Consider the following 21,940-nt stretch of genomic DNA (forward strand, 5'->3'; position numbering starts at 1 on the left):
GGTGTTTCGCACTGATTCCGAGCTAATGTTCAACTGTGAGAGAGCATCGAGCCAAATCTTCCACCATCATCATGTTTTCATCCGTGCAGGGGGAGGGAGGGTGACTACGAGGCAAAGTGGGGGGAGAGACAGACACGCACGGGGCCTAGCCGCCACATCTTTTCATGCGAAGGAGCTGTGCCGCTAAACCGTCAGTAAACCGCATTTATTTATATTTATTATACACCTGGCTGGTTTATGTGTAGGAGCGTGATGTAGAGGAGGAGAACACACTGCTGAGCGGGGTTATTCTTCCTTCTTCAGGCTAGTTAGCATGCTAGCTGGATTGGTGGCTAAACGCAGTTAGCTATAGCACCTAGCTTGTTTTGCATTTAGCGTGATTTTAACGAAACGCAAAACCAAACATGCGATTGCTTTAAACATCCTGTTCAGATATGTAATATCGATTTGATTTATATTCAGGCAAAGCTGCCAAACACAAGATATGTAGCTGTGCGACATGCACAGATAGCGTTAGCTAGCTAGCGAGCTAACTGTAGCTAGCTAGCTTGCACGAACGGTGGTTTGTTGCCATCTGTCTGGGGTTCAGCTACAAACTGAAATGGGACGATTTTTAATCGATGCAAAAAATCCCAATGAGTGTTTCACATTAGATTATGGTCTGTAGTGTTTTAATTTCCCTAACACAGTGTCATGCGGTGTCTCCGTGAAAGACAGCCCTGCCGTCAGTCGACAGCTGTCCGGCTGCAGCGTTGACGCTGCTTCAAATGCCAAACGCTTCAGATAACATGACACTAATATTTCTGTTGACAGGCAGAGCAGCGGCTCCGAGCCGGGTCTCGGTTTGGGTTTCGGTGCCGTTTTGTTGCACGGTTTAGTGACCAAGCTGTCTTTCCTCTGCAGCACACCGTTATCTAACTCGAAGCTCCTTCTTGTGTTGGAATTTCAGACCCGTTTTTGGTTTCCCAAAACGACTCCGGCCCGGGCCTCAGTCCGCGGTCTAGAGTTTGACAGCGGGCTGTTCGAGACGGTAGCACGTCGGTGTGAAGCTGCCAACCAGCCGCTGTGCCCCAGCCACCATCATGGGAGACAGTAGAGGTGAGGAAATAACTGGACTGTGTTGTCAGCAGTGGACATGGATGTGCAGCAAACCTTCATTATTAGCTACAACAATAATAGATTACACTTAAATTATACATAAATTACACTTATATAATCATCGTCATGGCTGCTTATGAAAGATATGGATTATCATATCCACTCTTTTCTGCACGATTGTGTTTTGTAATATTGCATTTACTGTAATAGACTTAAATGTGACTATTGTAACTCTTATACAATGAGTAACACCTACATTCTGTATTTATTTACAGTAATATGTTAGACTTACTGTCACTGTCTTAATGCATGGTCTAAAGAAAGTGTATAATTTACTGTTGGACCTGCTGCTGGAAGAAAACAGATCCCTTTACTAAATCACTGGGCAGTAACATGAGAGCATTGTATCAGTGCACAAGTTTGCTTTGAAACTCTAGTCCTACACCTGGAAAGAAACTGACACCCACAGCAGTGTTGGTTGTTTAGCCACACAGGAATCCCTGTGTCACTATGTATCATGAAGTCCTTATAAGTGGTTATCTGCTGCACTGTTTCAGAAACGTAATGAGATTTTTAAGGAAAACATAAGGTCAAAGAAGCATTGTCAGACATTAAAAGCCCAGTTTCATCTGTCTGTGTTGCTTCTATTTAGTATTAAATTTTAGTACAAGCTCTGGCCCTTGTGCCACAGTAGATTTGTGTGATCATATGACTGAGTGATTTCTTTCCAATGTGTTTGAGGAAAGAAAAAAATTTGATCAGATGACAATTAAGCACACAGCCAAAACAGTGAAAAAACAGCACACAGCGAGCTGCAGAAGAAAATGTTTTCGAGAGGACGGTGGAGGATTTGCAAAATCAGCGCAATCTCATCTCTCAATGTGGCAACAAAATGCTCTAAAATACTACAAATCATTTTATAATTTACCAGCACAAAGTTAATGTTTATAATTTAATGTTTCAGTAACTAACCCATAAAGGAAAGGGAAGATCTCACCAGATTCAGGCCATAGAGACAAGAAAGCTTCTAAAAATAATTGATTGTCACGAGTGTGAGTGCACATTTCAGGTGAACTTCACCTGAAATGCAGAAATAAACTACTAACCCAATTGTTTCTTCTAGTTTTCCATTGCAGTTTAATTATCAAACTCAGATGTTAAGCAGAAGTTACTGGGAGTGAACATCAGCTTTGTTCTTTGTGCAATATGTTTAACAGATGTGTTTAACAAATGATTGTTATTCATCTCACTGGAGGTTACAATCAAGACAACACCACACTTGTAGTGATTACTAACATGCCATCTTTGTTGTTGTCATCTGAAATGCAATAAAAATAGTGCAAACCTGCAACATTTTGTTGTTCTCACTAGAACAGGAACGCAACAAGACTGTTTATATGTTGTAAAAATTAGTGTCTAACAAGTGAGAGACCAGTATAATTATACAATACTGGTTACATATCAAATTCAAACTGTGTCAGACCATTGTTAATATTTTTACAGCAGGTATTTGGTTGATAATTAGTTTTTTGTTGAGCTTGCAACTCATTCCCAATGATTTATTCAAACACCCCTATCACCTCTTTTAGGAAGTGTAACAGTTTTTGCACCACATTGTTTTCAGTATTAATTTCGTTAACGTTTTGTATAATGTGGTTCCTGTTTTCTCTTGTCAGATTCCCGCAGCCCAGACAGTTCATCTGTGTCCTCCCCTCCATCAGACCAGCGCTCGTCCCCGCTGGTTCCCTCAGCCGCCGCTTCCATGACCTCTCTTCCTCCCATTACCTCCGCCGGTGTGAACAGCCCTATCAGCAGCATTGGTTCCCCATTTTCTGTCATTAGCTCTTCACTGGGCTCGCCCTGCCTACCTGGCACACCTTCGGTGGGCTACGGCCCCATTAGCAGCCCACAGGTAAGGGGCATCTTTTGAGCATATCATTTTTCTTGTTCTGTCACAGGTTACATTTTGTTTGGGTGTAAACTTCTCTTACCTATGTCCAAGTACTTCAATTTGCCAGAGGTTGACTCCAGTGAAATTATGTACACACCTAAAAGTAAATGAAAAAACAAACAATATGGACTGCCACAGCAAAGAGTCTACAAAACCATAAAAACACTTTTTAATAGAGTTGCACAAAACATGTTTTCACTTTACTGTGGCTTATTGAGTTTAAGCTAATTGTAAAAATTATAATTTAAGCTATTTAAAAAAAAAAGTACAACAAAAACTTGGGAAACAGTGGAGGGATCTGAATACTTTTTGAAGCCATTGTATATTTATCTTATTCTTACTTTGGTTTTGCCCCCACCCCTTTTTGTTTGTCTCAGTGTTTACATAACCAGTGTTGTGAGTTTTGTCCTCACGGCCTGTGTTTGGAAGAGAGAGACCTTTAAGTTGGAGCGGGGCTTAGAGAGAAGGAGGAACAGAACAAACAGTACAAAGAAGGCGTATGTGACCAAGCCTTATTAAATAACTTTATTTTTTTCTTCTTTCTTTCAGATTAATTCAACAGTGTCAATGTCAGGGCTCCATGCAGTGAGCAGTTCTGATGATGTGAAACCTCCTTTAGGCTTGAAGCAGCTGTCGGCCCACAGCCCGGGGCCGATGCTTTCCCAGAAACGCCTTTGTTCCATCTGTGGAGACAGATCCTCCGGTGACTAGACACTTTAAATACCACTCCTTTATTTATTAAAAGTTCTGTGATTCTTTAAATTTCATGTTTGAGAAAATGTCTTTGCCATCCCTATTGCTTCATTTCTGTGTTTTATTTTTTCCTCCTGCCCTCCCACAATCTGCAGGTAAGCACTATGGTGTCTACAGCTGTGAGGGCTGTAAAGGCTTCTTCAAGCGAACAGTACGCAAAGACCTGACTTACACCTGTCGGGACAATAAAGACTGTATGGTGGATAAGAGACAGAGGAACCGCTGCCAGTACTGCCGCTACCAGAAGTGCCTGGCAATGGGCATGAAGAGAGAAGGTGAGCAAACAGGGAACTGAAAGGACATTTGCTGTCAGCCACTTCTGCTCTTAACCCATACAAAATTGGGTTTACAAGACAGTGCAATATCTCACAAATGATGATATGATTTTGATTTGCACTGCTTTTATTTGTGTTTTTAGAGGATCACTAGTTCAAAGAAAGCTCTCACAAAAATTGCTTAAGAAGAAGGCTTAAACATTTTAAAGGCATTTTCTTTTTCGGTAGGGGAGAAGTGATGGCAAACTCAGCCTTTCAGCAGCACTCATACCTATAATGTTGTCCACTTTAAAATCCATTTTAAAGAGTACCTAACAGTAGTTTTGGAAAAACATATGCTAGGTTCATGATGTTTTGACGCTCAGTGATTAGGGAGGTTAATTGAACACATCATTTCTCAGTTTTAAGAGCTGGAAAAAATAAATTCACTTTAACAGTGTTACTTATCTATACTATATCATTAAAAAACTAAAGTTTAATTAACTCCAGTTACGACGGACAAGATCATATAAACACTGACTATTCCCAGCACGGGGGCTGTTGTGTTCAGAATCAGTATTTCAGTGGAGGTGAAGTGATTGTAGATCATAAAGGGTCTCTTTCCAAGGACACAGTTTTGTATCCCTACTAGCCAGAAGCATCCTAAAATCATTTGCATGCCAGTCACTTGTATAATCACTTTGACACATGATTGCTGTTGATCTACACTGATCAGCCACAACATTAAAACCATGGACAGGTGAAGTAAATAACAGCAATTAGCTTGTTACAGGAAGAAGTGGAATATATTATGCAACGAGTAAATGGTAAGTTCTTGAAACCGTTTCGTCTGAAACGGGAAAAACGTGTGTAGGAACCTGAGCAACTGTGAAAAGAGCAAAAATGTATTTGATAGACTACTGAGTTTTAAAAGTTTCCAATATGCAGTGGTCAGTATTTCACAAATATGGTTTTTAGAATGACAACCAATAAACTGTCAACAGAGTCAGGGGTGCCTAAGGCTTACTGAAGTGCATGAGGAGTGAAAGGTGGCCCAGCAGGACCAATCCCACAGATGAGCTACTGCAGCACATATCGCTGCATCACAGGTTGCCACAGTCTGGTCAGAGTGTCCTTGCTGATCCCTGTCCACCACGGAAACCACCTACAGTGGACACATAAGCATCTTAACTGGATGATGGATCAGTGGAAGAAGGTGGTCTGGTCTGATGAGTCATGTTTCTATTGCATCATGTGGATGGTTGGGTGTGTGTGCGTCATTTATCTGAGTGAAAGATGTCAGCAGGACCACCACCTTGCAATTTTCAGCACTTAAATGCTGCTGAAGTCTGGGTGGCAGAGAACCAGAAGACACCTTCAGACATCTTGTGGAGGGGACCCACACGATATTAGGCAGTGGTATTAATGTTGTGGCTGGTTGGTGTAAGTCTTTGTGTTGTAAAATAATAAAGCATGGAAACTCTTAGGGAGTTGACAATAGATATAAATGTGTTGTGGCAATCCTTGTCTGGTCATACATGGACGCATCACAAAACCATCTTATGTTTATCAGTCTCCAGGTGGTTATCTGGTACTGGCATTACATCCCATAATTTGGACCAGAAAATGCAGATGCAGCAGTAAAGCATATTAACTCCTACTGCAATATAGCAGAGTTAAAACCGTCCCTGTCATGTTTAAAGTCACTATCATGAAATTACTTGAGATAGACACTTGGTACTATGATACAGTGAAAGTACTAATTAAATAACCGTACAATAAATAAAACACCAGAATCTTTAAAAGCTTCTAGTGATCTTTGTGCTTCATTAGACAAGTGTCTTGAAATTACATAAAATCTAATGTCATCAACCTCATAAGATGTTGCATCTAATCTATAAATCCTCCATTAGTTAATCACATGAATGTTCACATTTGAAGACAGCCTCGGTAATGTTTGTTAAATAGGGGATAGAAAGAACGAGTACAGAGCAGTAGAGGGGAGATGGGGGGTGGGTGAACCTTGTAAACACTAACCCCCTTTCCCCCTCTCTTCCTCTTTTTGTTTCCTCTCGTTCTCTCTCTCCCCCCCTCCCTCCTTCTGTAGTGGCCAAGATGAACGACAGATGTAAGGAGAAGAGGGAGGGAGGGGTGTGTGGCTGTGTCTGTATGAGTGAGCAGTAAGCAGAGAGACATTACATTGTACTTGTATATCTGTTAGTAGGAGCTAGTTAAAATTGTTTTTCAGTAGTTTCGTGCCAGTGCTCAGAGGTGGACCAGTGCCAGAATCACTATCCCATGTTTTTTTAACCTTTATAGATCCGGGGGGAGTTTGCTGAGTATGTAAAGTCCTTTTAATCATCATCTTACTTTACTTAAAATTAATCTATTCTCACGTGGACGTTGTCCAGTAAAGTCAGAGTTACAACAGTTACAGATTTGCTCCACATCTGCACATTTTTTAACTCTACTCACACTGTAATGATGATCAATCTGCAACCTGGATTATTTCATTAATCTGTGCTGTAGGCCATTGTTTTAGTAATCATTTATAATGACAACAGAGGTGTACGATACACACTAAAAAGATCATCCAGGTTGCAAACTGATTGACATTACATGTGAATAGAAATACTTGGTTGTTGGTTTCAGTGTCTGAATGAGGATTGTTAAAATATGATTCATTTAGAAAATAACGAAAGCTATCCTTCAAATAAAGTATTTTATTATCATTATAAATTTCCTTCTTTAAAGGATGTGTTGATAGTTGTACAGTAAACATAGAAATTCAATAAACATCTTCATTGAATTTCTCACACAGATTTGTCAAACCAGTCAGAATTCAAAAGTCACAGCCTGTCTATTACAAGCCCACTTCTCAGACTTGTTCGCTACTGCCTTTTCCTTTTCTGTACATTGACCAGTGCAGGCTGATGCTTATATCATTGACCATGTCAAAAATCTAATTGCTTGACATTAAGCACACATAGTGAAATTAAAATTTATATCATCTGTTGTGAGACATTTTCATAATCTGCTATGTAAATCATAAATGAAAGTTCAATTACTATTGCTGTTTTGTTCAAATTCTGTTTTTCACAGTTTTTAGTTTTAATTTACAAACTTTTTGACTCTCTTTCTTCTTTTTTATACCAAGAATTAGTTGGTTACCACACAGCCATGCATACGTATTGGAACAGTGACATTTTGTGCATGCAGAGTGCAGACACGTGTAGTGCTGTATATTCGCACCCTGCAATTTCAGGACAATGGAGTAAGTCAGTGATCCTGAAGTTAAAAGCAGATGAAACACTAGGACACTCCTAACTTTAGTTCTGTTGGTATCTGCCGTTAGTCTTTGCATCAGAATATATAATTTAGTGATTTAAGCTATGTTTGGTGTTTATGTTAATTTAATTAAAACCTCGAAAAAAGGAAAAATACAGTGGGGTTGAATGTAGTGGTATCAGTTATATATTGTATCTTCTCGCAGTAACTTTACACAAACAACAAACCCAGTTTTCTTTATTAGGGCTAAAGAATTAAGAGAAATTTTTAATGAACAAATTCCTGATTCCACTTTTAGAAAAAACTAATTTCATTGTAATTCCCTGCTCTATGCCACTTAAATAATAATTCATAAACAATTATATAATAATTATTATAATACTTTTTATTTTGTCTGTCTTTTATGGTCCATTACTGCCTTAGCAGTGGCCCTGACACAAGTATGAAAGACAGTATGAGAGACTTTGAATTTATCATGATTGTCCACATCTATCTCTTCTTTCCCACTGTTTTATTAATTGTCTATACACAAATCTTTCTCATTAATCTTTTATGCATTCTGTTGTGTGTTGGCCCATCTTTCCTAATTACCCTTCTTTCACCTCTAACTTTAATTTTCTTTCTTTGCTCTGTTCACATTTTGCTTCTGTCCATTAATTTGCTTTCACGTGTTCCCTGCTTCTGTTATTTCGTGTTGACCTTTTTTTTTTTACCCATTATATTCTCTCTCCTTATGTCCCTTCTTTTTCTCCCTTCTCTCCCCTTTTTTATCCTTCATTGGTTTCTCGTGTTCTTCTCTCTGTCCGCCCCAATCCCTTGTCCTGCAGCTGTCCAAGAGGAGAGGCAGAGGAACAAGGATCGAGAAGGCGAGGTCGAGTCGACTAGTGCGGTGAACGAGGAGATGCCAGTGGAGAAGATTTTGGAGGCGGAGATGGCTGTAGAGCAGAAGACGGAGCTTCATGCAGATGGAAGTTCAGGCGGCAGCTCTGTGAGTATTCTGAATAATGGAAATTTGTTTAAACTTTTTTTAACTTGTTTTTTAATTTAAGTTAGTAGCTTAGTGGAAAATCAATAAATTACTAGAAAAGTTACAGTGGCCTTTAAATTAGTCTGAGATACCAAATGACTTAATTTAATTTCCCTCTGCAGGTTGTTCCTGGAGCTAAACAGGCTAAAGCATTCCTGTTGAAATTAATTGAATGCGTTTACAGTATATTTATTAACATTAATTCTCTCAATTTGCTTTCCTCAGCCCAACGATCCTGTCACCAACATCTGTCAGGCAGCAGACAAGCAGCTCTTCACCCTGGTGGAGTGGGCCAAGAGGATCCCTCACTTCTCGGAGCTGCCCCTGGACGACCAGGTCATCCTGCTACGTGCAGGTAAGCTCTCAGTCCGGCTGGAGATAGTTTAATGACGCTGTAGTAATAGTATGCTCCTTCCTCTACAACCCTGTCCCCACAAGTTCACCCTATTCATCTTAGATCTTATAGTTTGCTTAAAAGCTTAAGAGAACTGTATTTCTTCATGACGATGATTTCAGAGTTTTAATTTGCACTCACACAGTGTGAAAATAACGTAAGTGTAAGTGGGGCAAATACTAGGGCAGTGCTAAATTAGAATATTTTTAGCCCTAACACAGAAACGCAGACTTTGCCAGGGTGTTATATTGTAATGTTACACCATATTATTTTAGTTTATGTAAAACAAAGCTTTATGAACTAATAGATAAACATCCACATCAAACCCCGATCATTGTCAACTTACACAAATCTTTTTGTAAAGCTATTGAAGTGCAGTTATTTATTAGAAAGAACATTAGTAATTCACTACAATCTAAAAATATCTGGGGTAAAAAGAAGAAACAATACCCTATACAACAGAAGAAGCTGTATAGTAGAAAGTTTGAAAACATGTGGCACCAACTCTTCAACAGGCTGGAATGAGCTCCTGATTGCATCGTTCTCCCATCGCTCCATCTCTGTGAAGGACGGGATTTTACTGGCTACCGGCCTGCATGTCCACAGGAACAGTGCTCACAGTGCAGGTGTCGGCGCCATCTTTGACAGGTAATACGCAGCTCCAAAGATGCAGTCAGTACTTGGAGATTAATGATTTCCCCAGCAACAGAATCTGGGGTGGGAGACCTGCCACCATAAAAACATAATGTTCACTGGAGAGATTTAGCAGTATGTGAAGTGCCTTTTCACAGGCCTTTGTACTCCCCTCCAGAATCCAAACTGCCCTCACATCTTAAGCGTTATTACCAGTACCACCGAGTATAAATGGAGTATAAAAATAAATGGAAGGTAAAATCCATTTCCGCTCTTGAAGTCAGCTGGTAAAACCACGTTATTTATTTATTTATTTTATTTACCCACATGAACGTCTTCATCTCTGATGGTTTCTCACTCAGTATTTTGTAATCATAACATGTTATTCAGGTTTAGCTGGATTAATTCCTGGAGAAAGACCTCAGGTTACTGTGTCTTTATTTTCGGTTGGCTGCATCTGCTGTGTTCTGCGTTGGCTGTGATTGGCTGAGAGACATTGCTGCTTTAGTACTGTCAGTAGGGTGACAGCGCATGCCTGGGAAGCTGGTGACTACTGCTAACCCATAGACATGCATGCACTTATAAATAGTACATACACACACACACACAGTGGCATAGCATCTATTGCAGTGTTTAATTATGTGATAATGGCTGGCTAATGTCCAATACTAACGCGTTAATATAATATAGGAAAGTCCTTCAAAATAAGTTCTGAAAGTAGTTTACATCCATAATTGTACTGAATGCTTCAGAGGCCATGGGTTTAGATTTTAGATACAGTTTGCTTTCTGCAGACCACAGTGTAATCATTTTATGCTCTCAACTTGTTTAATTGTCACTAAAAAGAAAGACAGTGTTCAAATGCAGTATATCTTCATCTGTAAATAGTTGGCATATGTGTAATCTAAGATTACAGCATCCTAAAATATGTGTTATTATTCCGTGACTATTATTTAGCTAATGTGTATTCTGTGGCAACTGAGTCTAGAGTCAGGTACATTATTATCTAAAATGAGCTTGTTAGAGATCCCATAATACTTAATAGTGAAAAATAAAATAAAATAAATCGTTGTCATTGCCTTCGCAGCCTTCTTCATAGATGTTCTTTTTGAAAGATTGTAAAATATTCTGTTGTTTATAGATGTTAGCAGCTTTCAGTATGTCATCAGGTGACGATTTGACACCTTAAACCAAAATAAATGCAGCTTTATGTCATTATGGGATATTATTGCATTATTTAGGTTTTAGTTTTCAGTTCAGCCTTTTGAGAAAACATTTTTTATTCAAGACATTATCACCTGTTTTCATTAAAAATTACAACAATTTTTAGAAACATCAGCTACAGCACAACAAGTGGGTTCAGTGTTACTTGCACAGTAACCACATTGTTTAAATGATTAGTTTAAACTATACATTTCAGTCAGGTTTAAAACAAACTAACTGCATAGCAAATGGCTCAATCATTTTCCTCTGATATTTATTTTTTCTTCTAGCACTGCTTTAGTCTAGTAACAGGCTTCTGTTTCAGCTTGGCAGCACCATCTGTTCAACACTAACGAGTCTTGTTTCAGGGATAATTTAAATATTAAAACATCTAAATATATATATATATATATATATATATATATATATATATATATATATATATATATATTTATAATGTAGTATTTAAAATAGTGAGGGTCCCAAAGTGAAACCTTTGACCTTTTAAAAAGACTATAAAAACATTTGAGAGTTAAACAACAGAAAGATATTTCACAACACAGAAAACACAACCCAACTGGAAATGGTGGGGACGAACTGTTTTTGTCATTCTGAACAGGTGAGGTTCCACGTCAGCTTTTTTTGTATATATTCTTTGAATTTGACACTATCTAATCCAGTTAGTGATAAGAATGGCAAAAACAGTTGGCCCCTCTCTTTTTTATGATTTGTTGTATCTGAAATGTTGTGTTTTCTGTTTTGTTGATGTGCTGACGTTTAACTTGAAACACCCAGTAAAAGTTGAGGGTTAATAGTTTTTCACCTACTAACAATTTTATCTCTACTTTATCAAAACCTAATTTCTGTTATTTTAATAATCTCAATATAGTTGTGCATCACGGACGACTATCAAGTCATGTTTTATTTATTACTCACAAATCACAGATTTGTCCCAAAACTAATCCTTATCTGAGCTCAACTTTTAGCCTCATCAGTGGTCAGGTGCAGTTGCAATACAAAGCAAACTTTGGGCACTAACATGAACATGCAAACAAACCCCGTGCAACAGTTTAAAGATCCCAGTATGTAGTTTCTAACACCACAGACTTTCACTATGTGAATAATATGTCAGCACTGATTATCTCTCAGAAACTGTGTAATGACATTGTAATAACACATTGTGATTGAATACGCAGGGCACACAATGCCGAGGTTGGGGCCATATTGGACAGGTAATTACTCCACTACACAAACACTTTTCTTAAACCCCTCCTCTTTAATCAAAATCGAAACAAACACAGAACCAACGCAAAACATTTGATGCTTTTATGGAGCTTTGCAGAAGCCAGCCTAAAAGATATTATTGTGAATACACATGCTGAGAATTCTCAGTGAACTACGCGGGTGTGGATTAGATGATAACGCATTTTAAATTCGGATAAAGCACCGTGTATGATTTGTCACTGCCTGTTAGAAACGTCGTCAGATCGCCTGCAGAAGACTTTTCATCTTTTGCCCACTTAAAGTGAATGAAGTTTATTAACAAACCATGCTTGTTGTTTCTTTCCAGACCATAATAAGCAAATCAAAATGTTTGGGCTGGCTTTACAAAGCTAAGCTAGCTTCCCAGGGTACTAAGTAGGATGTGGCTACATGATAAAATACTGTAGTACTGAACTATTTGGGGCAGTCATGTCAGTTTTTAGACAATGTAGTTTACTGTTGAGCCTGTTGAGGTGTTGTCTGCCTTCTTCAAATAGAACAAAGGAAAAAATACCTCTACCTTCCTCCACTTCCTCAGTTAAGTATGAGTAAAACATTTATCCATTGTGCCTGGTTTATATTAAAAGCTGACTTGGCATTGCACCATGTTGTGTAATAAAATCATACTTCATCTCTCATTTCTGATAATGGAGTAGCAAATAAACTGCACTTAATGGCGTCACTTCTTTTCCCTCCCTCCATAGTCTCTGTAGTCCTCTCCTCTTTCATCCAAGTCATATTTGGATATGACAGAAGTACTTCAAAATCTCTCAAGTCTAAACTAACATTTTATGTGTTATTGCACTGCACATCTAAGGAAGCATGTCAACTCCTTTGATTAAACATGTATTGTTATGTTGGCAAGCTAAGTTGTTTGCTCGTTGGAATCATCAGTTGATGCCGTGACAAAAAAAACTTTAAGATAGAACATGTGGAAAAGCTCAAGTGTGAAACTAAAAAAGAAAAGATCTCTTATGTTTGTACTCACCAGTTGTGGTAGATTTCCACATTTGGCACTTTGACAACAACATCCACACTAACTAGCACAGCTAATTATAAACACAACAAAGACAGTACACCATGGAGTTATTAAATAGAAAAAACTAAAATCTGTCTCAGCCACCCTGGTCACTTTTTTCTTGCAGAACCAGCAGTCCAGCCAAGTCCTAACCGGTTTAGACACAAGTCATTATTCAGAAAAATAACCATCAATACTAGTTTGGTTAAGGTGCTGCCTCTTACACTGACACTGTTGTTCTTACACTATTCCTCCCTCTCTTTCTTCCTCTGGTTTTATTACTTTCTACTCTCTTCTTCTTTGTGTTTCTTCCTTCTTCCACCTTTGCAAATCTCCTTTCCTCTCAGGGTTTTGACAGAACTTGTAAGCAAGATGAGAGACATGCAGATGGACAAGACAGAGCTGGGGTGCCTTCGAGCCATTATCCTCTTCAACCCAGGTATACAGAATGTTGAAATGTTGGAAATCGTGTGGAAAATATTACTAGGAACGACGGGCTGAAGGAGATAATTTAACGTCTGAATTTCAAAAACAGGAAATACTTAAGTAATTCTCATTTAGAGAAAATGTAAATGTTCTGTTTTCACCTGAAGATGCCAAGGGTTTGTCCAACCCCAGTGAGGTGGAGCTCCTGAGAGAGAGGGTGTATGCATCTCTTGAGGCTTACTGCAAACAGAAATACCCCGATCAGCAGGGCAGGTATGATACAACACCTACACGCTAACAAACTGATATCATGCTGTGATGTTAAGATCAATGCAGGTACATAATGTTGATTTCAGCACCTTTGATGTGTCATTTCAGCACAGAGAGCCTTATAAAGTAGCCAACGTTCAGACAGTTTATGAAAGATATGCAACCTTCCTAGTGGTTTTAATGGGGAAATGCATGAGTGCAGCTGGGACCAGCACCACAGGGGTCTCTGGCAAAATACTGAAGCCTCTTCTGCAGAAAATGTTGGTTCTGGTTCGACTTTTTCCACATCACAATGCGACGTCTTCCATTCTCTGGATTGTTGTATTTCTGATTTTCTTTTCCTCAAAATCATCACAACCAACAGTTGCCAGCGAGAACTTTGTAAAGTTGTATCACCCTGTCTCCAACCACTGTTCTGTGTTCTTCCCAGAAGGTTTTTCATTTTTATTCTACTGGTTCAAGAGATATCACGCCCCCACCAAGCACATTGCAAGAGGTTGCATTACAATTCCCTCTGACTGAGCTTGACCTCAGATAGAATATTGTTGTTTCTGCCAGGAGCTGAGACAAAAGCAAAATTTCAAAATAGAAACTCAGCACGTTCCATATTTTTGACTGTTTTGGGGGGATAACTACAACTTCTACATAGCTGTAGTTTAACATTTTGTAAAGTTGTGAGCTTAAAGCTTTACTGCAGAGTGATTCAACTGAATGATTGATTGTTACCATCTACAGAAAAGTGGAAAGATAAACTAATTCTGTGACTCATCTGGGAAGACTTCTCCACAGAGCTGACAACCTGCAACAATTAGTTCTACTCTTGTAAATTTGTTTTATTTTTCCAGAACACCCCCTGACAGCAATTTAAATAATGATATGGTCACATGTTGCTTCGTGTATTTTCTTAATTTTTTCTTTTTAGTTTAAATTATTGTTTATTTCTCACTCTACTCTCCTTCTCATACTTTCTCCATTGTCCAGGTTTGCCAAGCTCCTTCTCCGTCTCCCAGCACTACGTTCTATTGGTCTAAAATGCCTGGAGCACCTGTTCTTCTTTAAACTGATTGGTGACACACCCATCGACACCTTCCTGATGGAAATGCTGGAGGCCCCTCACCAGCTCACCTAGAGGAGTCAGGTTCGGTCCGGTCAGGATCTGATACCAGGATTACGGAGACGTCGCCCCGTGTTGGGTTGTTGGCTCTTCTCGTTGGGCCTCACTTAACTGCAGCACCTGCTGGTTTTGAAGTACCAGCTCTCACACTTATACACACACAAACTCACAAATTAGCTGATTATCTTCACACATTCACATGCAAGTGTTAACTTGCACACAAGAATTGACATGCAACATAACTAAAACACATACTATCGCTCAGAATATACAGTATGCTATACATAAACATTCACGCACACGGACACATATTTTCAGCAGCTTTTCCCATACTCAGTTTTCCACCGTAGGAGTTATGACTCAAGGAATATTTCCCCTTTTTATTACACATATACAGTCAATGTCTTAACTTTAAGTTAGCCTTCATTTTCACATTTTCATCTCACAGTGCTTTTTTTGCTTCTGGTAACAGGTATACCCCTGTTTTTACTTGGGTTTCTTAGTTACACTGCACCGCTGTGTAGTCTAGCTATCATTAGCCGGTTAGTTATTCATATATGGTTTTAGATACAATTCACGTGCATAGCATTTAAATCAACTTTTAACCATGAAACAAGTTCCCTTGTTGATCTTGATCTTATTGAGATGTCCTGTAATGGACACACAGACACACCATCCCACTTGGTTCATCCATTGTAAACATTGAATATTTTATACTTTCTTGAATATTCATGCTGAAACTTGTTTGAGTTTCTATTTTGAAGTACTGTACTCATGAAATGAGAGCTTTTTCCAAGGCATTCAAATCCAGGAAAAGGGGGCTGGGAGCACTTTGTCGAACCAGCTTAGTCCCTCCCACCCTGATGCGCACAGCAGGCTTTGTAAGACAAGAAGAATGACTTGAATTTGTTTTTTGTTTTTTTGATTTTATCCTTTTCTCTACTTGGCAGTTGGTATTTCAAACAGCTTGAGGCTCACAGGAAGTACAGCCTCATGCAAGAAAAGAAAAAATAGAGTATTTGTTTCTCCTTTATCCCCCCTATCCCCCAAATCTTCCCTTCGCTGGTGGTCATTTATGCACTTTTGTGAGTTTTAACTGTGTAAATGTAAATGTTTCCTAGAAATGACCATCTGTTCTCACACACCTAAAATGACCTTGAAGGTACTACGTGTAGGGTTTTCTCATTATTGCATCCCTCGTCAAATCAGATGTAATGATTTGTTATAGTACTTTGCCAAATCCTGTACAGAAGACGTTTTGTGAATTAACACTGAAATAGTTGATATTTTTGTCTGGCAGCAGATATACTGGTCTCTCCTAACACTCAATCCAACTAAAAGTCTAGTTTTTGATAGGTTGCTTCTTGGAAGACTATTTTTTTCTGCCTTCTGGGCAGTTCTGTGTGTAATTGGTTAGTCTGTTCCTATGTTGTGTGCCCTGTAAATCTGACATTCGAGCTTTCTACCCAGCAGTTATTGAAGTGTCCTTCTACCACATATGTAAACCGTTTTAGACATATTGCTTTGTATGAAACATGCTGTCCTCTCTGTAAAATGAGGCACATGAAGCTCCATTTTTGTGCACAACAAAAGCAGGAACAGCAGAAATGGGGAAATACAAAGACTAGTTGAAATGATAATGGCAATAATGCATCATTTAATTTCACCCGCTAGTTTGTCAGCATCTAATTTGGCTTATCTGCAATAATTTTGTAGTCCACTGCTCATAAATGGATAAATGAAAGACATGAGTAGTGCACCAGTGTTGCATTTGTGTTTTGCGTTACTGTCCTGCAAAAATGAAGTGAATTAGTGCTCTATAACGGAAATCCTACACCTACTACCTGCCGCTTTGGAACTTTATTTGGTGTGTTTTGGCTCAATGCTTGTGACTTTTGTACAGTAGATGTAAATAATACAAAAAACCAGGACTCATGCAGAAACAAAGGCCTGTTCACGCTCACGTGATTGTGAATGTGTGGCTCCAACAAATACATAGCTCGTTTTTTCTGCTGTTGAATCAACATTAGATCTTCCTCCTGTGTGATGATATCACCATAAAATTGTCATTGAGCCCAGGGCCAAACTACACCTCACTGCTGCTTTTGCACCAACTTCTGCCAATGTTTTCTGTTGTTCTTGATAATTGATTGATTGGCTGAACATTTCATTATTGACTATGGCACTTGACATTTACTGTGATTGAAATTTGTGGGCAACTGAATCTGAACATTGCAGTGGGAAGTTAAATGCAGCTACCACATGATCAGGAGACATAAAGCAAAGCGTGGCTTAAGCCGTCTTCACAAGCTCAAGGGGGTACTGCACGTACAAGCAGTACTGGGGTACACGTAAAGATTTATTACCATTTTTGTTACTAAGTATTTAAGAGTGTTGACATTCTGAGGTATACTTAGCTCTTATTAGTCACCACAGTTCATAGAAATTAGAAACATACATTTTGCAGTATCATTCTACAGGGAAGAGGTACAGCTGTCCTCTACCAGGTGCTAAATAATTCAAATGGTCTTTTAGTTTAAGACTTGCACATTTTCATCAATGCAAACATAATATGCAAGTACACAGACAAATCAGACAACCATTCTCCACTTTTTGAACAGATCTACTTAAGATGTAGACGTCCCTCATAGATTCTTTTTGGTTTTTGTTGTTTTATGACCCCCCTAGCTTTATTACAGACTCCCAACTATCGAAAATGAACACCAGCTAAATGCTTGCACATTTTGGCTGTGACTGAAAAGCATTTGTAGTCTAGCAGACACAACCAGAGCCTTTTGTATTTTAGAAAAGCAGTTAGGCTGGTGGAAGCAATGAAAGTTGCTACTTTTGACCAGAATGAGCAATGAGCTTCCTGTCCCGCAGATAGTCCAAATACTTCTCCTCAGAGAGGATCCGTGGCTTCCCGCATGTGATGTGGAGTTGGAGACCGGCAGTTAGATGACCTGTAAGACAGGTGGTTTTGTTTTAAGATGTTAGTGTGTTGGTCTAACCTTAGAGTTTGGTGATGTTTCAGTTTTCCCGTGCAAAGTCAGCGATGATGTAGGAGTTCATCACTGCCAGCGTATGCTGCCACATGTTCTTAGTGCTTTAGCGGCTCGAGTTGGTTCAGCTGAGGTAAAGCTGCTATCAGTCTGGGTTTTGACACTTGAGTGAAAAGGATTTTGTGGCCGCCGGGCTTTGAGATCTGTGATCTGGATTAGACCTCAGCTACCCTAAGACAGTTTGGCTGTGATGTGAAGTTTAAGAGTGCACCCCTAAAATGAGCTTCTCTCCCATGCCCCCAGACAGTAGGATAACTGTAGGATGTGTGCTTTTGTAAATAATCTCACCTGTTGACATCTGCTTTCCCAGCACTTTTCCCTGCAGGATTTTAGTTTTGAAGCTTCCTCCGTTGAATGTTTGAGCCTGCTGCTACTGCATCATGTTTATAGCCGGGGATGGGAATGATCAGTCAGTCAGTCGAGCGCTGGAAGATCCTCTAGATGACATTAATACACCTGTCACACTCACAGCTGACTGAACAAATGCCAACACTTGTTGAGAATTCATTACAAAATTGAAATATGCAAGTTGTGTATTCATTTTGTGGTCTGATAGGTGTCATGCAATATGTACGTTTTAAAATTTTAGCTTAGTCTGTTACAGAAGTTTATTTTAATAAGCAGGAAGAATTCCCATCCCTCCATAGCAACACCTATAAGTTATGCTATGACATTTATATTTCTTTTACATTTTGCTATGAGTTTAGGTCATTCAGAGGATGATATACATACAGTGAAAAAGCTATACAGTCAGTGCAGGTTCTGTATGCTAAGCCACTTTAAGCTTTGCTGATCAGCCAGACTGAGCAAGAGCTGGTGGTTGAGTATTTCAGTTTTTTTAGCATTTGTTATAGGGTGTGTGTGGCTACACGTGTTTGCCTTTTGACTGGCAAATACTCTTGGCTGTGATGTGATGAGCGCTGTTAAATTGATTTGTTTTTCACAATAATGACGAGATGCATGAGGAAAAGGAGCAAGGCTGGAGGGGTGATTAACTAGCCTGTTGACCTGATGCTTTATCAACACAACCCAGCCGCCTCCTCCAGTTCTCCACTGCTTTACTTTGAACTTAACAAATGCTCAGTCGCTCACACTCGTGGGCTGACAATTACTAGCTTTGCATTGGAATCAACTCGCGAGATAAAACTATGATTCTTGGTCTGTTTGAAAATGGATGTGAAGCTTTTCTCGGGACAAGCCCATGGAGAGCTGTAAGGAAGGGATTCAGTGCCGTGTGTCCCTCTTTGCTTACTTTACTTGACGGCAGAGCAGCGCCGATCTGCGGTTGCCATGGGAGGCTGCAGGATCGCGCTGCACCGCCCACAAATGTTTGTCGTTGCAACTGCGTGCACTCAAGGCAGACGCATGCTGTGACCTTTTGACTGTGTAGCAGTATTGTTGTCGCTATCTTTGTTACATTTTGAAATGACTCACTTTTTGAAAATAGACGTTGAATAAATGTGGTTTTTTGAAATGGATCGCAGGCTGCGACTGAAGAATTGATCATTGTGTATAGATTAGACATCAGGGCGGTATTTTTACCTATCGACGTGGGCCTCTGGTGCCGAGGCCCATCCCTTTATGGTCATTGAGGCGCAGAGTAAGCTATGCAGCCTTGAAATCACCACCCTCACTGGTTTATTTATCACTGCCAAACTGTTTGTGGCCGTTTGAAAAGCAGGGCCACTCAGTCCCCAGTGCTTGTTTGTCATGTATGTTGTGTGCACTATCCTTAGCCTGTGTGGTGCATACTAACGAGGGGCCCTAATAGGAATGGAATGACAGCTTGTGTGAACAGGGGAGTACTGGTCGCTGGAGAGAGAGAGTGAAGTAGACCACTGTGTGGCCCCCTCTGGGTGCTCGAGTTGTGCATTGGTGCTTTTTCTGGGGTCCCCCAGTGTAAAAACATCTGCTTTGGTGTCCAAGGTGCAGGCAAATGCATTTATGAGTAAAATGCAAATAAGGAAGGATTAAACAGGGTTAGCCTAGCCTAGCCTCAGACCTGCTCTTCAGTCAGATTGGTTTGGGTGTTTTCGGCAACCAGACCCACACCAACATGTGTTTACTGCGTCGTAGCCGAAGCTAAAGGCAGTAAAAACAAACCGTGCAGAGGGTTGTGCAGGAGAAACTGTGGCTCAAAGTCCACTAGAAGCCGCTGGTCTGGTTTGCAGACAGCACCTTGGAGCAGGATCAGTTTTCACTGAATGAATTTGATGGGAGAGGTCAACTGAAGACGATTGGTTGGAGGAACTGTGACGTTTAGGTCAGAGAGAGAAAGAGGGATGAAAGTAAGAGCAGGGACTTGAAGAACTCAGTCCAGGTGTTTATCGATCGAGAAGAAAAACAGAAGAAGGTATTTTCCAGTAGATCTAGAATCTTCCTAAATCGTTTACTCTTCACTTTAAAACTTTCACACACTGTTTCTTTGTCTCGTTTTCCTGTCTCCCTGTTCTCCAACTATGCTATTCATCTTTTGTTTATTACAAAGTATTAAACAAATAAGAGAATTGTAAAATCAGAATGAAATCTGTTCTCTTTATTTTTTAATTTTTCTCTTTCTCTTGTGTCTGTTCTTTGTCCGGTTTGTATCCTTCTCCATCGTACATGTGGAGCTGAATATGACTATTGTGTGCTTTGGGGATTGAAAGAAGAAAAAAAATATATATGAATAATTCTTTCAGTCATTAATTCTGAATCTTGTTTATGTTTGTTGTATCATGTCTGAGTAAAGGTTTTAATACTGTACGTGATGTGTTTTTTGTTTATTATTTGGGAAAAACCCACATTTGAATCTCTGCAAAGCATTTTATTGCCAAACAAAGTTGTAAAGTTGATCTAAATAATTTCAAACACAGTTTTAATCACAGTAGAAACAGTTTAAACACACTTTAGATTGAAAATCACCTCATTACGCTAATTTCCTTTAAGCTCCACATAAAACACCCCCTCTCTTTCCATGAAATGGGACGTCCCTGCTGTGTCCTGCTGAAATGATGGTACGCTCCTCAGTCCAGCAGGACCCCAGGGCCCGGGCTGACCAGTGGCGACGCACTCCCACCTTTCAGCCTCTAGAGGGAGCACTGACGTCTTATCCTCCCCCAGCAGTGGTCTGCAGTCCTCCTCCACGTTGGAGGGTCTGTACTCTCTACACCTACTTCACAAACTTTGGCCAATTAAAGCAGCAGAAGCTTTTTAAAGGTGGACTTCACCCCACACTGATGATGATGGCTCTGAGCCCTCTACCACATATTTAATCATGTTTAAATAGTGATTTGTACGTGTGTGGCGATTCAGTCAGGTGCTACTCACTCTCGCTTTCTTCATCTCTCCGCCCACCTCCATCAGTCTGTCACCACCCTCCACTGTCAGTGCTGGTCCAGATCCTGGTCCAGAGCAGCTCTTCTTTCTCCTGGCTCACAGACCATAAGACTGTGAAGGTCCCTACAGTTCAACTCACTGTTTGATGCCTGAATGATGCACAGAACATCCTAAAACTAGATTAATTGAACCTATTTTACATTTTATTCTGCCTAAAATAGGACATGTATGTATGTTACAGAGGTGAGAAATCATAAATTCACACTCTTAGAGCTCGAGTGTTTATTCTGTAGTAGCCTTTATTTACTGAACCGTGGTTATAGACTACTAAAAATGTTTTTAAAAGGTTAAGTAGTGATTCATCTGTAGCTAATTTGCATTTTCATACCTCAGTTTTTCACCATGCTCCTCTATGATTTTCCTAAATCCAGTTTTGGTATAAACCAGGATTGGAAAACAGAAGTTCATGTAGCAATAACAGTAGTTATAGTCTGAGTGTTGTTATGTTTTTCCTCTGGTTGGTGGTTGGTTTTGTTTCACATTCCCCAAAGAGTCACTTGGCCTCTTTTATTCCTGTCTGCTGGGTTTTGATTTGTTCACTCTCTCCATTACTCCAGTTTTTATATATGCTGTAAAACAGGGGTTTGGTTACCCATATTCATAAAGGTAGATTAAGACAAAACCAGTGGAGGCTCAGCGTCACTTTCCATATTTCAGATGTCTGAGCCAAGTGTGCCACACTGTGACACCAGCAGCTGCCAGCAGAGGGAGCAGGCACAAAGAGGTCTCTGTTGAGGACCTTACAGGACTTTACAGTCATGTCAGCAGCAGCATATTTAGAGAAGAACCTATAACCTCTCAGCTTGAA

At 39.7% G+C, this 21,940-nt stretch overlaps 1 protein-coding gene across 4 annotated transcripts; it reads left to right on the plus strand.

The window, feature by feature from the left end:
• The first annotated feature begins 81 nt into the window (after positions 1-81).
• On the plus strand, positions 82-20,499 carry rxrba (retinoid x receptor, beta a). 4 transcript variants are annotated; one of them, XM_026346552.1, is made up of 13 exons: positions 82-190; positions 950-1,098; positions 2,775-3,010; positions 3,599-3,752; positions 3,898-4,077; positions 6,164-6,184; positions 8,172-8,332; positions 8,597-8,726; positions 9,281-9,413; positions 11,798-11,833; positions 13,230-13,321; positions 13,476-13,581; positions 14,560-20,499. In XM_026346552.1, exons 2-13 carry the CDS (start codon positions 1,083-1,085, stop codon positions 14,705-14,707), a joined length of 1,413 nt encoding a protein of 470 aa, XP_026202337.1. In that variant the 5' UTR covers positions 82-190; positions 950-1,082; the 3' UTR covers positions 14,708-20,499. The 4 variants fall into 4 exon arrangements, with proteins under 4 accessions (XP_026202337.1, XP_026202340.1, XP_026202338.1 ...); XM_026346555.1 differs by lacking the exon at positions 11,798-11,833; XM_026346553.1 differs by lacking the exon at positions 6,164-6,184.
• Positions 20,500-21,940: the final 1,441 nt, after the last annotated feature.

This window comes from Anabas testudineus, chromosome 11 (assembly GCF_900324465.2).
Source record: "Anabas testudineus chromosome 11, fAnaTes1.2, whole genome shotgun sequence".
NCBI classification, from domain to species: Eukaryota; Metazoa; Chordata; class Actinopteri; order Anabantiformes; family Anabantidae; genus Anabas; species Anabas testudineus.